The sequence below is a fragment of the Dromaius novaehollandiae genome, chromosome 21 (genome assembly GCF_036370855.1).
Source record: "Dromaius novaehollandiae isolate bDroNov1 chromosome 21, bDroNov1.hap1, whole genome shotgun sequence".
NCBI lineage: Eukaryota > Metazoa > Chordata > Aves > Casuariiformes > Dromaiidae > Dromaius > Dromaius novaehollandiae.
The window spans coordinates 4,715,446-4,732,566 of NC_088118.1; the positions used below are offsets into that span (position 1 = coordinate 4,715,446).

The following is a 17,121-nucleotide window of genomic DNA, read 5'->3' on the forward strand; positions in this document are numbered from 1 at the left end:
GGCTAAGCTACGACACAACAGTCTTTGCAGATTTCTGTTGGCTGCTAATTCCTGTATGTTGATCAGATTCTCCTGGAAACTGCCTGCTGTTTTCATTTGGGAGGTAGGAGCGTGGGTCAGCGTTAATCTGGGCTGTTAATCTTCCCCTTTTACAGATGTGGACACAGAACTTTTTTGCATTTTGTACTGCACCTAGCACAGCGGGGTATGGGTCCATGATGAACACTTCTGGTGGTTCTGGCAATATACATTTTAGTGCAAGTATTGTTTTTAATAATCCTTAACTGCATTACTTATTAAAATGCAACAGATTGGCTGCCTGATCTTGATCTCACAGTTGCAAAATGCCAAACACGGCTGAAAACCATGACTAAAGTCTCCTTGGTTTCACCCACTGACTTTAATGAAGTTCTTGTCAATTAATAGCAGGGGTAAACTAAAGAATCAGTGCCTCAGGAACATCAAAGGAGTTAAAAATGACTTCAAAAATGAACAAGTAGCGCTTTGTGTAATGTTCTCCTTGAGCTTTAATTTTCATGGTGCTTGTTGGTTCAGCTAGAGCAAGGGTGACTTACTGGCCTGTTGTCACTGTGGGAACACAGGCTCCAGTGTAACACGGGTGTGCTGACTGCAGCATGTGGACGTTTCTCATCGTGCCTTTGGATAAAGTGGCAGAAAATAAACAGCCAGGCACCAGCCCACACTGGCAGAGAAGGGGAATAAGCGGACAGTTGGGGGGAATTTTTTTCATCTCTTGCTTCATTGATACAACAAATTAGCTGTTTGTCGTCCTAATGCTCATATTATTAATTGTAGTGATAGATTTCTCATTGCCAGCTACTAAAAAAGTCCCATGCTACCCTTCCCCGACATAAACATAACCTATCATTTTGTAAAATAAATACCTCTTAATTGCTTTTAGTTACTTGCAGAGTTGTGATTTCATGCTGTTCTCTACAACACTGTGGGTCGGGTCTGCTCAGAGAAGATCAGTAGTGGTATCTGCTTGTCTTAAAAAAGTGAAGGGGAAAACGGCGAGGCTGTGGGGAACGTGTGTGGTGGAGGAGGGAAGAAGGGGAAGCTAGAAACAAGAAGACAAAGGAGAGATGGGAGGGGAAGGAGGATGTCTCTCGATAGGAGAGCACAAACACGAGCCCCTTGGTTTACACCCCAAACATACCAAACTGAAATCTGAACTGAAACACAACTAGGAAGAAAGGCGCAATATTGTCCCTCCCACTCTATAGGAATGCGCAGCTTTTTGGGGAGGGAAGGATGTGGGAGGAAGAGGGGAGCAGGGAAGAGGAGCAGAGCCCTGTGTCACCGCAGGCCTTAAACAGGGAAGGGCAGCCCCTGCCCAGAAACAGAAATGCCTTCAGGCCATATATTCTATGTGATGGCCTGGAGAGGGCTGAGAGGATGGAGAAACACAAGATCAAGGTGAAACATCAAGGCGCAAATTTTGGAGGACACTCTTCCACGACTAACTAGATCTGTTCTAACCACTGCTGCTACCACCCGAAAGCTTCATGGAGCTGAGGACAGCGCTCCTGAAGCCCAACTGTTCTTGTGCAGTGCTCTCTAGCTCTTCTCAGCTCTCTGGCCCTTCAGCTCAGGTCAACACCATGTAGAGCTTATCCTCCAAGAAAACCAAAGCAATTGTTTGGTTTTGTATGTGTGTGATTGTCGCTGTTATTTTAAGTAAGGCTTAACTTCTCCTATCTGCTCCAGCAGTGGCCTTGCTCAGAGCAGAGCCCGTGCCGGGCCAGGGTCTCCCGAGGTGGCCCGCGCCAGGTGGGCTACTGCAGCGCCCGGAGCTCCCTTCCAAACGCGGCTTCCCCCGCGCCCGACGCTCTGAGGCCGGGGGGGGGGGGGGGGGGGCTGGGTGCCGCCCGGCTGCGGCGGGAGGGCGGGGTTGGCCGGAGCCGGGCGGCAGCCGGGCGGCGGGGGGCAGCGCAGGCTTGGGGCGCGCCCGGCTGCGGCTTTAAGAGCGGGGGCGGGCTGTGCGCGGAGCCGCGGCGCGGGCGGGTTTCTTCTCGCCGGCCGCGGATCCATTGAGAAATCGCTGGCGGCTGCAGGAGCCGCGCTGGGCGCGCACGTGTGGCGGCGGCCGGGAGCGGGACGGGGACGGGGACCGGGGCCGGGGCGGGCCCGGCTCTGTGAGCGGCGGCGGCGCGGAGGAGGGCGCAGCCTGCGCGGCCCTGCGCGGCCGCGGCCCCCGGCGGGGCGCTCGGCGCTGCGGGTGTGCATGGCCGTGTGCGTGCGGCCATGGCTGCGTGATGGCCCAGCGCGGCCAGCCCGCACCGCACGCCATGGCTGCCAAAGAGGAGCTGTACAGCAAAGTCATCCCCCGGCGGAACCGGCAGCACCGCGCTGGCACCATCAAACATGGCTCGTCGCTGGAGATCCTGCTGTCAATGGGCTTCCCGAAAGCCAGGGCGTAAGTCGCGACACGGGCCGCTCCCCGCCGCCGGCACCTTCCCCTGGCTCTTCCCCCTTTCGTTTTACAGCGGCGAGAAGGGACGTGCGCCTTCTCCTTTGCCGCTCCATCCCGCGGCGAGCGGGCAGCGCGGCGCCTGCGGGAGGCAGCGGGCAGCGGGGATGCCGGCCCCGCCGGCGGGACGATGCGCGCCCGGGGAGCGAGCGGGGGATGCGTGGCCGGAGAGCGAGGGATGTGCGCCCGGAGCGGCCCGGTCCGGCCGGGGATGCGCGCCCGGGGAGCGAGCGGAGGATGAGCGGCCCGGAGAGCGGGGGATGCGCAGCCGGAGCGGCCCTGGCAGCGGGGGACGCTGTGCGGGCCGAGGGCTGCGGCGGCCCCGCAGGCTCCCGGCGGCCGCGCTGCCCGGGCAGGGGCGGGCGAGGCGGCAGGTGCGGCGCCGGGCGGGCGCCCCGCTCGCCCCGCCGGCCCGGCCCGTAGGAGCCGGCGCGCTGCCGGGCCCCGCGCTGCGGGAGCGACCCCCCGCCCCGCCCCGCCCGCAGGCATCGCTGCCAAGTTTGGGCTCCTCACTCTGATGCAGCCAGGGAGGCAATTTCTACACCCCGAGGTGAAATCGGAGCCCGGTGTTCCTGTGCCGTGTTCTGAAAAGGAGTGGTCCTTAGCACATCTGCCTTCACTAAGTCAGTCACCCAGGACATCTTCTTTAATCCACATACAAGTCAACAAAACAGGAACGAGTGTCTAAAAAAACCCAGTAGTCCAAGGTGGTAGGCTTTTCTTGCCCAATTTAGCAATGCCCTGGTGTAATCTCCCAGCATGCGCTATGCTTAAAATTAATTAGGCAGGCACCTAATGATAACTTAATAATGACTCTCCCGGTTCCGTTTTAAACATAGTGACTCCTGAAGTGGGACTGCGTGCTTTAGGATGTAAATGAAACCAGCAGGGATTTGGATGGTTCCTTGATCTGCTTAAGGTTTTCCTTTTGTTGTTGATACCGATCAAAATTCAGTGGTTTTTCAGCTGTATCTCAGTGCAGTTTTCTTCCTAAGTACAAAGATATACACATGCCGTTTTAAGGACAAATGTCACCTACAGATTCATGAGACTGCTGCGGCTCCACTAGCACATACACAAAATCCATTATCCTACCTACACTCTTTGTTTGTCAGTGATCTATAGTCACCTACAGAAATTGCGATGATGCCTCCCTACAAAGATAGTAGGAGATGCGTGACTTCATGCTCTGATTTGTGTGCGAAAACAGATGTGCACCTTTCAGAGCAGCTAGAGGAAAAATGGCTTGATACTATGAATGAAACTAGTTATTACGTTTACAACAGTGCCATCAAGGCTGGCAGTCAGCCCTGGTCTTAACCTGTTGGCTGAGGAACTAGGTAGATATGGTGTATATTCTTGCCTAAGCAAACTCTAGCACTTGACAAAAATGAAACCAAAGCTTCAGAGTAGGAGGTCGAGAAGGTTAAACACAGAAAGCAAGCCAGAAAAAAAGAGGAAAATATCCTCAACTGCAGAGTACTTATTGCAAATGTAACTGGATAGCAGGACAAAAACTGTCTTAGTACTAAATTCCAGATACTGTGATGTAGCCCTGTTTGATAATTCAGCTTTCTCCTGGGAGGGGGACCACTTTCCCTACGTGGAGTTTCTCTTAGTGCACTATTCCAGCCTGCATGAAATACTGCAAATAAGTCATCATTAAAATGCAAGTAAGAAGCAAAACGAGATAAAACCAAACAACGAAGTGCTGCCATGTCGGGTGTGTGACGGAACGACACACAGGCTCAGAAGCATGGGAGACATGGCAAAAGGACAATTCCCCAAAGGCCACTGTTTCCCCAAAGCTGCCTTTTAACTCACAACATACTACTCTACAAGTAGGAGCTAAGGAGGTTGAGATTACTGAAGCTGCCAAGGTAAAAAATGCCATGCCTCCCAAAGACACGACTGAGAGTACCATACCCTCACTCTTAGGCCTCACAGCCCTTCTGAGTTCACCTACAGTTCTCCCACCTCTGCTTTCCACCCTAAAGCCACGGTTACCAACCGGAGATAGAGAACTCAGCGAAGCAGGGGACTGTAGATGACTGTAGATCTTGTGTACAAATACAAGTCAGGCTGATAGTTGAAAGTGGTGACCATCTGTTTTGATGGCTTATGCAAAACAAAGCTCTGAGTTGTCAGACTAGTCTATCAGGCAAGTCACAAAATGCCATCACTGCCGGCATTAATGGGCCTTCTGGCCTCATATTAGAGCCAGGGGAACGCAGGGCTGCTGAAGGCGAGCTAACGCACACAGGAGCTACCTGAAGGTACCTCGAGAGCTGTTTTCAGACGGCACCTGTTCTACTGGTACTGCGGCAGTACTGAGGTGTTGGGGAGTATTCACATTGCCTAACGTACATTTTCTGGAGCTGAGTCAGAAGCTGGATGTACCCCACACTGCTAGCAATGGACAGGTCATCTTTTGTCTCTTCAAGACAGAACACACTGATTATTTGATCATTCCTTTCCATGCTTACAGTTTGTAGCAGCAATAAAAGCTCAAATGGCCAGCACGACCCTGGGTTTGCAATGCTGACAAGGGCTTAGGATTCTTGTGTTAGTTTTATTTTCCCAGCTCTGTGTTACTTTTGCCAAGTTACTTCACCCTCTCACCTGTTTCCTCCTTATCAAACAAAGATCATCCTAAACTGTAGTCTACGTTGACTGTGAAATATTTTGGACAGCCCTTTAAATATTTGACAACTGCTTATCAAAATACAGTCCTGGCAGATTTCTAGCCATTTCCACCCTATGCATGCTAAAATAGTCCAAGGTGAAAGGCTAAATACGATTTCCAAGTAAGTATTATTAGATAGTTAGTATAGACTAGCTCAGTTAAAGGTTTCAGTCTGGCTCATCCAATTTTCCACCAAGAGACAATGTCATAGACATTTAAGCCTCAGGTACTGAGTGCTAAACTTCCATGGATCTCTTTTTCAAATCAGGACACTATTAAATAAGCCTTTATTTGTCCATTTATTGGGGGATGCAAGAAAAAGGAGTCCGTGAGAGAAGGACACGATCCTTTCCTTTCTGTGCTAAGATAATTTGAGAGCAAGTATTGAAATTAATAGTGCTCCACTGATGTAAATGTCATGAGCAACAGAACCGGCCGCAGGAAGCTCTCCCCACTCCCCCACTAAAGTCCTTTCCGCGCAGGTAAAAGAGCAGTTCTGTGACGTGTTCCTGGCCAGACTTCTCTCCACCTCTCTGTTTTCCTCCTTCACCGCAACAGTGGCAATTCAGTGGGTCTGCTGTAAGGTACATAGTGAAGCAGCGATGAGACAAACCACCTTTGGATACATTTACCTATGAACAGCAATTGCTCAAACTGCTGCAGTATGTGAGCATTTTAAATAATTACTGTGAAGCTTTTTTTTTTCTTTTGTCGGCACAGAATCATTACTTATTATTTTGTAATTATTCCATTATATTACGTACTGTCTAGCCACAAAGGAGGAGACTGTCCCTATCCCAAGTTGCTTCTGATTTAAATAAGGAAGGAAGGCAAAGGTGATGTTATGATTCCCATTTTGCAATTTGGGCACTGAGACGAGCCTTTTACCCAGCGTCACACAGAAGTCTAAATGGATCACCAGTGTCTCAAGACCTTAAACACAAGAACAACCTTCCTCTAGAACGAGAATTCACACAACTGTCATTCCCCACTTGCCCTGAAATATTGTATTTTGTCTTCTTGTAAAGGATCTTCTCCCAGTGGTTGCACCCACAGATCTAATCTGGCTGCCAGCACCTCTCATTCTTGGGTGATAATCTCTTTAACAAGCGCTGATAGTCTTCCTGAGAGTGAATACAAGGGGAAGCGCAATGTAATTTACAGGCTGTTGAAACCACAGGGGATCATTTAAACTATTATTCATGTACAAGTAATTTAAAAATCTATGCATAATATGTGTCTCTGTAATGCTAAACATCAGAAAATTTAGTGGTGGATTGTAAGTCTTTTCAGGATGAAAGATGGCCTTTGACCAAACATAAATTATTAGAATTAATACAGGGATAAGCAGCTGAAATCCTCTAGCCTGCACGGCGCAGAAATCAGAATGGCACTAGAATCTGTGAGTCCAGCGATTCTCAGTTTTAAAGTTTCATGTCCGAATTGAAACTCCTCCAAAACAGAAAGTTAAAATTTTAGTATGAGTAGAAATTTTGCATTTCTTCATTTTAATGCTGGGTGTGTATATATGTGCATGAATATATACATATGTAAAGTTTTAAATGTTACCTGTGTTTCTGCATACAATTCTGAATTCAACCCATAGCACCATGGTACTGTTTCAGGAGAGATCTGGACCTAGAAGTTAAAAGTCTCTGGCCCCTGTCATTACTCAAACTGGCAAAAATGATAAATCCTTAAACAGAACACACAAATTATGGGCATCATGCTTTCTTGGTTGCCATCCTCTGTGTGACAAGCGTAAGAGATAAGCACTGTTCTCCACACAGGTGGCAAAGCTTCCCAATACTACGCTCACGTTCCTTCCCATAACCCCAGCCCGAGAAAGGGGGGCTGCCTTCTACAGACAGGTCTGTAACATAGGGTGGAGGTATGCTGTGCTCCTTGGTGGATCTGCTGGTGCTAAATGTAGGTGCACACGCTTTGCCCTCATGGAAAGGGCACAGCCAGGAATATCGTGCAGTTCACAGTGAATCAACTTCACCACTTCCCCTATGCTACACATTTCCTTCCTCCCTCCCACAAAAGATCACCTGGATCTAACTCAGCATTCATGGGTATGAAGAGGAGTTAATCTACAAAGCTGTACCACATTTTCCCTGGACCTGAGTAGAACCAAGATGGTTTGATTTTGATTTTCTTTCTCCATAACTATGAGAATCTAGGAGTATGAGAATTTCATTATTCTCAAAGAAAAGAAGCTCAGATTCAGTTTACAAACAGTAAAATCTTCTCTTGTGTTTTGAAAATGTTTTCTAGGCTGCTAAAACATATTTTGCCTAGTAACAGACTTAGCAACATAGCAGTATTTCAGCACAGAAAGGCTGTGAAGTCTCTCATCTCTCTAGGGTTTGAGCTAGATTTGGGAGAATACAGCAAGGAAAAAAAACTGCTGCAGATAATCCTCAGATTTTGAAGTGATTTCTGTTCCTTCGCCGCCTTGCCTTTGGGGTATTACTTTTCAGTAAATACTATCAGCTGAATTCATCCTACGATAAAGGACTAGCCCAACATGTAGGGATCATTTAAGTCCCACTTAAGCCTAAGCTTGCGAAAGCTTTTCATGGTGCACAGTGACTTGTGTTGGCCTGGGATATGGAGGGAAATTCCAGCCCCACTGAAGGCATAAATGGATGCAACAGTTTCCAAAAGCAGCAGTTTTGAAGGGTACATTGAAAGTGAATTTCCAAGTCTGCAATACTATTGGAGGAAATCTTCAGCTACTGAACAGAAAATCCTGGTAATGTAGCTGCAAGGGCTTAGGATAAAAGCTTGCCCTGATGCTCACTCTGTGTTTATCATTCAGGACAGTGGGTTTCAGTCCTGGATAGAGCCACGGGACCATCTAGTACAGAAAGTGTCTAACCAAAGGCTTCCATTTCCAGTACTGCATATCAGCCGTTAGATCAGTGGACATTTTTAAGTAGGAATTTTGTAGGAATAATTTGTGACCTGCTTACACTCTATATATAGTGAGAGAGGAAAAATGTAGTGGAGGCGCAGCCTTTTGCAGATGACTTGGACAGATCTGCTTTTCCTGCTGTGGCCATCCCTTTTCATGTGCTTGTTTAATGCTTTTGTGAGAAGTTCTGAGGCATGCAATTATTTGCCCACACCAGGGTTTAACGGATGAGATTCTGTGTTGTAACTTGAGCAATTAACTGGTCTAGTTCATGTATTGCAATTCCTAGGTTCAGCACAGAGGCCTCTGAACAATTTTGTACATCTGTGCTGGAAGGGATCCAACAGGTCTGTACTGCACAGTGGAACATGGATACTGCACTTGAGTTAGCAGCTGCCAGGAAGGTACACTGGAGAAAGGCTTGGGAAAACATACATTTGGGACTGAGTCCCATGGCTCCTCTGCATATGGATTTTTCTTCATTGGCTTTACTGCAGATTTCTGCTGCGGGACTGAGAGATTATTACTGCCATATTTGGACTGTTAAGTGCCAACAGCTCCACTGCATTTGGGATGGGGGAGATTTCTGTCAAAGAGAGTTCCTTCCTTTAAAGATCCAAACCGACAAAACATAGAGGGCTCTTTGTTCACACTGTATAGTCTGGAAACTGAGGCACAGGGAAGATTAGATATACACATCTGATCTGCAGTTAGGCTGGCACTTGCATCTAAGTCCGCAGAGTTTCAATCCATTAGCTCAATCACAAGATTTAGATATCTAATCTAAGAATAGTATCTATTTCCATGACATTGTAGAAAGTTTTCAGAGTGAGAGAGACTCTCTCTTATTAGAGGCTGAAGAAGCCAGATCACAGCCTGGAAGGAGAGCAGCAGCAGTAACATGCCGTATTACCTCGGTGGTTTGGGTACCGTGCACATAACTGACATCAATCACATCTCTTCTGGCAGCCGGGAAAAGTAAAACAGGTTCTGTGAAACTGACAGAGAAAATGCGTCTGTCATAAATATCAAGAAACCTTTTAAGAACAAAACATCCTTATGCAAAGACTGCTCACAGGGGAGCCAAGGTCAGTGAGTCATTGCAATACTGGCTGCGTAACTGCTCACTGCTCAGAAAGCAAGCTTCCATGTTTTCAGGAAAAAAAAACCTTCACAGTGCATTCGTGTATGGTGCTTTACTGGAATGGCACATTCAAATATGTGAGTAGCATCACCATATGCAAGGAGTTCCTCGTTCAGTGGCAAGTCAGCCGGGATAGAGCAACTTCTGGATTTCCGAGCTGCATTTTTCAGGGCTACCTAACTTTTGCAAATACCGTAAGAGCTATTAGCAACTTTTCCAGTCTCTGTGTACTTTGTTCATTTCGGTATAAAAGAGACATAGCGACAACAGAACATTTGCTTGTACTTCTGTCTCTCTCTTAATTTGTCTTGGAGCAAAGGGCCTGAATTTGCTCGCACTGTCCACACTAGGGAGTAAGGCAGCTTCAAAAAGTGTAACCCAGATCCTATGTGTCACCATTAGAGCCTGAAAGTTCACTTGTGCCTTCCCTCCATCAGCAATGAGAAACCCACAGAGTTAGTAATGTCATCCTTAGTATGCAATTCCCTTTCAAGCCACATGTCAGTTATCTAGTGACACAGAGATACCAGTGTTACCTTGTCCTCTTCTGTCCCTTTTTCTTTCACTTCACAGACCTGTACCTGCATGCTGCATTTTGTATATGGGAATATCCCTGATTTTACTGTCAGGAGCCAGTATAAATTCCCTGATGAGATTCTAAAGACAAAGACTCACTAGAGTAACTGATGCTTTTGGATACCAAGCATGGACCACTTGAAAGGAGCCTTGTTTACAGAAATGCTGATCATTCCTCCCCCGTGGAGGCTTGGTGACAGCAGCAGTGGGTTGGCCTGTTTCTGTAGAATTCTGCAGTGCTTCCTCACAAAGCCATCCGGGAGTTTACCCTGAGATTACTTCTGCCACTTTGCTACGCAAGAGCCCATTCTCGAAGGGTGCTGACAGCGCTTGGGACTTAACGAATACATAGACAGAAGCTGGGGGGGAATTCGATCCTTGGAAAGATGATGAGCAAAAGTTTCAAAAATTCTTTGCTGCCTTTAAATGCCAAGTCCTAGGCCTGCTGGCTCCTGATGGGACTTCGGCTTTTAAGTCAGCTTTGAAAGTGAATCTTAGACTCCCAAGTCTTGTACACACTTGAAAATGTTGCCCTAGGTTTTAACTGGCACTCATAGTGGATTCACAGCATGTGCTCTGCAATTGCAAAAAGAATAGAGACATCCATGTGTGTGTCTGTACTGCACCAGTCTAATTATCCTCAACAAGCAGAGTCATCAAAAGAGCTGTAGTTCAGCAGCTGACAGCATTTTGGATTCCATCACCAGGACTCACTGCAGGCTTTGTGCATTACAATGGTGTGCACCACAGCGTCTGTGTCTTACTCACCCACTGTATAAACAAACCTGAAAAGAATAGGCCTTGGCTTGGCTTTGCTTTATCCTGTCCCCACCATATCCTACACTACCCATTCATGCACAAAGACTGAATCTAGAGAGCAGGGCAAAGCACAGGGGAAAAAAGCAGCTGCAGGAAACACTAGGATGGGTTGAGGGAATTGCTCAAGTCACCACAACAAAACAGCTGAGAACCTACAGGAACGGTACTTTAGACATCTTGAACCTCTCGTCTATGTTCATAAGACAGGTGCTGCCCTATCAGATCCACTCTTCCAAATATGTCTCTTCAGATTGTGACAAGCCCCAGCTGGAAAAGGCACTTTTTAAGGAATCTCCCAAATACCTGGAACTCACGATATGCAGCCAGGATATGCTGATCTCACACAGCTAGGGGGTAGAAGACTCCTCTCCTCCATTCGCGGGGAAGCTTTAGCCTCCCCCCTTTTAGAAGGATTCCCAAAAGAATAAAGATCACTAAGTAGAGCAGAGCTGCATGTCTGTATATGACCATTTCCTGACAGGTTTGTCAGGACGTGACTGATTTCTCTCACCCACCAGGCAGCAGTGTAAGATTTAAACAGAAAGAAAGCAAATATAAACTGGAAGCTGGAATGAGTGACAGGAGATGTGTTTGTTTTCCCCAGACTCCAAATTCATGACCCTGGGACTGAAGCTTCCTATCAACACCAGCATGAACACCTTGCAGGCCAGTCCTTGTCGTTAGGAGATTAGCATGAAAACGCCAGCAAAAGGTTATACAGGTCGCTGAGCAAACAGCAGACCAGAGTACCTGTTGGAATATCTGTCTTCTGTGCTAGAAATGCGGGGGCATACTCAAAGGTACATAACTGCGATAAACACCCTGGCCTTTAGCAGTTTGACACCGAAAGAGGTTTTAACCGTATTTCACTCACACCTTTCACCTCACTGTTATTATCAAAAGCAAGGCAAGTGCCATTTCTTCCTTTCATGTCTTATTAGCTAGGCACTGCAGTTCATGATAGTTCAAAATTAATCATTTGCAGACAGTGATTGTGAAATAATTGCCAGAGTAGAGGTTGGTGTGTTTCAGAGAGATTTTTCATCTCTTGATTTGTAAAAATGAGTATTTTCTTTACTGTATCTAATGAAATACAGCAAGTTCTTACACTACAGAAATCTCATTAATGGCCTGATTCAGCAAAGCACTTGAGCACGTGCTTCTCTTGCATGTCTGAGATCAAGATGCTCTCTACATTTCTACTGATTATGAAGGGATGTGTTAAGTGACATCGGAGATACCAAAATGTATACAGTGGCACTGTTGTTCTTCTGAGATATTCTTTATTCTATTGAGGGTTGTTGAATCTGTTTCATGTAAATTTTAAGCCCTGGGTTTGTGCTGACATAACACACTAGTATTGCTTTATCCTTGTATGACACTGGAGAGTAGGAGCCTGATTTTTATGGACTGCAATCCTATTGTGCTAGAGGCTGTACAAACAGAATAGGAAAACATGATCCCTGCTCCAAAGAGCTGGCCATCTAAATATGAGTCAGAAAGAGCAAATGTCTCTAGGGAGGGATACAGGGAAAAGCCACATAGGAAAGCCATCAATACCATCTCCTGCTGACAGGCAGTGATCTCAGCATTGCCCCCAAAATCCTTCATTGCTGGTTGTTACCCACAGTTACAGCGAGTTAGAATGATGGGTGAAATTCACCGCTGTATAAGAACAAACCTGTTATGAACGGCTATTTTGAAATCAGTATCATTCCCATTCTGCAGGCACAGAAATTTAAAAATAGACAACGCATCAATCTGCTCGATGCCAGAGAAGGCACCTTAGTTAACATTTGCTAGCCACTTGAGACAAAGGGCACTCCAGAATTGCAGACTGTAATGGTGTCAGTGATGTCCTGCCCCCTTGTACTACTATTATATTGAATTTATTCTTCACAGTCTATATTTCTTTCTGTGAGTAGCTGCCAACTCTTAGCAAGTGTCAGATCACAATATATTGCCCAGGGATAAGCTGCAGTCAGTTCTCCCAGGCACAGTTCAAAGAGTTCTCAGATTAAACAAGAATTGGATCTAATTCTTATTTATACTAGTCCATGGGCAACGGAAACGAGCCTTGAAGTGCAAATGTAAATTACAGTTTTACCTTAAAAGATGCATTTATATTCCCTTTACAGTCTCTTTAAGCCCCCATACAGTAGCTGTATCATAAATGCATACATGTTCTCAAGGACAAAGCCTTCCAGTAGCATAAATCAGCCTGGCACCATTTACTTTGTTGGAGCAATACTAACACACACCAGCTGAGGATCTTATTGAGAAATAACCTGACTTTCATTTCTACAAAAGCTTCCTCTACACTACCTTTAAAGAAAAAGATTTTTTTGCACCATTCAGGTACTGCAAAGAGCCTGTGCATAAGTAAGAATCAGCACCCTGGCTTCTGGGAGAAAAACAGAAACCTAGGTGTTTCTCCTCATTCACAACAAACTTGTATGTTGGGACTACAGAGTCTTTTATAAACAGTGACTCTACTTTGTGCCTCAGGCTGTTACGAGCACATCTACTCACTGCCCAATCACCGTGGGCAAGGAGAGCACCCAGGGGCCTCCGAACACTTTCAAGAGTTGCTGCCTTACTAAGGAAGCACAGTGCTGTTCTCACAGCCAGCGCCTGTGCGGCCAGTTTCCCAGGTACCGGTACTGTTTGGGTCTGGAACAGGTGAGCCAAGTGCAGCAGGCTGGGGAGAGCATGAGTCAGGCTGGATCCAAGGGATCTGCGTCACTCTGGCTCCCTGGAGCGGGCCGATAGCTCCAACTGTGATGTTACAGAGCATCTGACGCCATTTCCTTCCGATACTGCAGGGTGATCACAGGTGTCACTGCTTCGTGAGCATCTATCACCTACCCTATCTACCCTCCTCTCTTCTCAGCATAAGCCCCATTGCATACAAGAGGCCTCCCACGTGGACCGAGTTGCATGACTGGGACCCACCTGAAACAGCTATGTGGGTGTTTTCTTAAGCCTCACTTTAATTTGATAAAAATAGTATAATTTGGGGGTAAAAAGCATGACCCAATCCCCCTGTGGTATTTTTCTCCCTAAAGTAAAATATCCTACTGACAGATGGAAAGATCAGCATTTATAAGAATTCTCCATTTCTTCATCCAGCTTCCCAAAGTTCATCAGATGCCATCTCTGAGACAGGAATTAACTTCCTATAAAGACCTTGACTTTTTGGGTCAACATATCTTTCTGACATAAGCCATTTCCTGCTCAAAAGCTACTGATATTCGTCTGGACAAAGTGTTTTAAATCCTTGAGAATTCTGAAAAGGAAAATCACGTTTTAGAAATGTGTGGCGCTGCTGTGTTTTTGTTGGCTTTCTATGTCTACCAACGGTCGACAGCTGTCATTCACATGACCTTTAACTCCTCTGAAAGCGCATCACATGGACAGAAACTTCTGCCAGCACATCGCCTCTGTGATTTTAGTCTAGGCTGTGTCTTAGCTGCTCAGAGTGCCTGAGAAATGCGTCTTGCCATGATTCTTCTATGAGTCAGCCAAACCAAGGTCACTGGGCAGCTTGCTGTGATTCTTTTCATGTTCTCCTAGGAAACTCCTGTGAGCAGCTGCTGATATCTTTGCTTGGGCTTGGTGTTTAGATAGGCCCATCTGCTGCAAAGTGGACTTGTAAAGGGTAGAGCCAAGGCTGCCCAGCTAAAATATGAAGATGAGCAAGAAAAATTAATAGGTCTTTTAGGATGATGCAGAAAAAGGCTGCTAGGGCCTGAGGCACAGATCAGTGGAACTACATTTCAAGGTAGATACTGGGATCCTTCAGGCTTAGAGATCCCTTAGCATAGGAAGAGGGTTTCTGTCTAGAGTGGTCTCTCCTCCCTCTATTCACCCTCCACCTCTGCTCCACCAGTCTGCAAGACTGTGGAGCAAATGGAGATAAAATTCTACCATTGTTGCTGCCACTGGCTCTTTTCAACCACAGGACCAGGAGCCTTGCAAGGGTGTCATAAAAAAGATTTTCTCAAAGACAGCTTAAGAATTTTACAAAGCTGCTGTCACCAGGTTGTTCTAGGATAAAATGATGGCAGAGATGTCATTTTGGTCCTTCCTGAGTGGCCAATGGGGTCGGGTCAGTATGGCAAGGGATGACAGGAGTGTACGTTAGCACAGGCAACAGCAGTCGAGCACCTAACACCCTTTCTTATCTCTATGGGAGTGGGGGGTCAGTGGAGAAGACACAGTCACCAGGTTCCGTTCATCATCCTTTCTGACATCTAAAAGGTCAGTGAAAAACCTTGTGAAATATAACAGGAAGCTCGAGTGAGTAGTACAGTGAGCGCTGGCTGAGAACCAGGCAGTTCGAGCAGACAGGCTGCTGGCTTAGGAAAAGAAAGATTTGCCTCAGTTCTTTGCACCGCGACCATTTTCATGGGCAGACTGCTTGCTTCTTGTCGCCTCAGGTGCCCATCAGTGGAGGAATATGACAACTCCCTGTCTCACGGGAGTTTGTTAGGATAAACAGGGATAAATAGTTTGTTAGAGAATATAAAGGTGACAGCTATGACAGTGATGGGGCACAAGGGTTGCATACGGACCACAAATAGGCCATGATTCCCCCTGGAAGCAAAAGTCTAAAAATCATTACTTAGCAGTGCACAGAAGAACACTGTGTTGATGGGTTTGGGGTTTTTTTTCTTTTTTTCCTTATGAATGAGAGTGGATTCACCAAAAGATTTGCTATGAATCTTGAGTGCTTACTCCCTCTGGAAACCAAACTCTTTTCAGAGGTCCAAAATGGATTACCTAAAGCCAAAAATCTCTATGGAAAATCATGGCCGACCAACACTCAGTGTCTCTGAAAATTAGACACCCACATACACACATAAAAGTATTATAAGGCATTCACCTGAGGCCACAAAGACAGCCTCTTGCAGTGCTGGGTTTAGAGCTCGGTAATTTGGATTTGCCATCAGGCCACAACTAACACAAAAATGGACTCTCTGTGGCAGTCAGATACTGTTCCAGGCATCTAGCTCAACTTTCCCGCTACAAAATAGTATTTCTATTTTGCTGCATGTCCCCAAGTCTTACAGGACCTTTGATGTGACTTCCATTTTAGTAATAGAGATGAAATTTTGTGGTTTCACAGGTTGGATGTAATAATGGTAAGGAAGAAATCTTTTGCTTTTTTCCATGCCACTTCATCTTTCCCTTACTTGTAACATGTTAGTTTTGAGTGTCAGTAACATGTTGTCAGTTTATTTGTGGAATCTTTCTAATCACAAAAGTATTTGAAGCATGTGAACAATTATTTGAGATTATGCAAATGAGATTGAGTGTTGTGACTAGATAATTGTCCCTTTGCTTCAACGTATGTGTCAAAGCAGGAGACAAGTTTTCAGCTGGAATGAAAATCCTGAAAATTATTGCTTTTTTACTCATTCGTTATTGTTATTGGTGGTCTGGCTGAAAACAATTGGCAAATCCTGGCAGCATCCCATCTAAATCCTGCAAGGTCTGGGCAGATTTCTTTCCACTACTGAAGAGTTATTAAAGTATACATAGTGTACAAACATCCCTTGGGCTTTGAATGTTTAAGGGGAAGTTGAGCTTCGAGCGCTGCACTGCGCAGAGAGGGGAATTTCATCCTGAGCAGAGTGCTCTGAAGAATCATACAGATTTCCACAGGCTTCCCCACCGGGCTCCTCTTTCAAGGAGAAAACTGGCATGAATCTGGGTGCCAGTCTGGCAAAGGATTTAAACGTGTTCCTTAGACTCAAACACATGAATAGTTCCATTGGTTTTAACTGAGATTACTCCTGTGCTTAAATGCAGGGCTAGCTCATGGCCTTTGCAACAATTTTGTTTTTAAATACTGCGAGGCAGGGTGGAGTTTTGCTGATAGTCCTTTGTTGTTGTTGTTACCATAAGCTAACTGACATCCCACATTAGAACTGCTCAATTTGGTTATCTGGATTAGTGTCTCTTTAATTTCATTTCCTCTTGGTTTTTAATCAACAAGGTTTTTTCTCTTATGTGTATATGTGCATCCTGTTTGTTCTGAAAGGTGCAATTCCATTATTTGGCTCTAATTATTGCTGTACCCACTGCCCATGCTGTTGCTCATGTCCCTAATCTAGCCCTTGTACAGGAACAGTTTCAAGTACAGATATTGCTCTATAGTAACTGTAAACTTTCTGCCACCCACTGCAATGTAAAGATGGCAGAGAAATTTACGGTGGCTTGCTTTGCCATCTCTCAGCAAGGTGGTAAGTGTTATCACAATCCCCATTTCACAGATATGGAAACTGTAAGTACAGAAGGATTAACCTTCTATTTTCAAACTTTCAATTTTCCGTTCCTAAACATGGAGAAACGTGTGTGTGAGTGCTCGCACATCCAATCCCAGATGATATGTGCTCATCGTCTCTGAAAATCAGACCCCATGCACATCTAAAATGGAAGCATCCAAAATCAGCACCTGCTTTTGAAAGACC

General features: G+C 45.9%; 1 protein-coding gene across 3 annotated transcripts in view; it reads left to right on the forward strand.

Annotated features, from left to right (window-relative positions):
• Positions 1-1,918: 1,918 nt before the first annotated feature.
• Positions 1,919-17,121, forward strand: part of UBASH3B (ubiquitin associated and SH3 domain containing B) — an 80,793-nt gene continuing 65,590 nt past the window's right edge. For all 3 annotated transcript variants that reach the window (XM_064524286.1, XM_064524285.1, XM_064524287.1), the window contains exon 1: positions 1,919-2,440. In XM_064524286.1, coding sequence (XP_064380356.1) covers positions 2,389-2,440 — 52 coding nt within the window. In that variant the 5' untranslated portion in view covers positions 1,919-2,388. The remainder of the gene's footprint in view (positions 2,441-17,121) is intronic.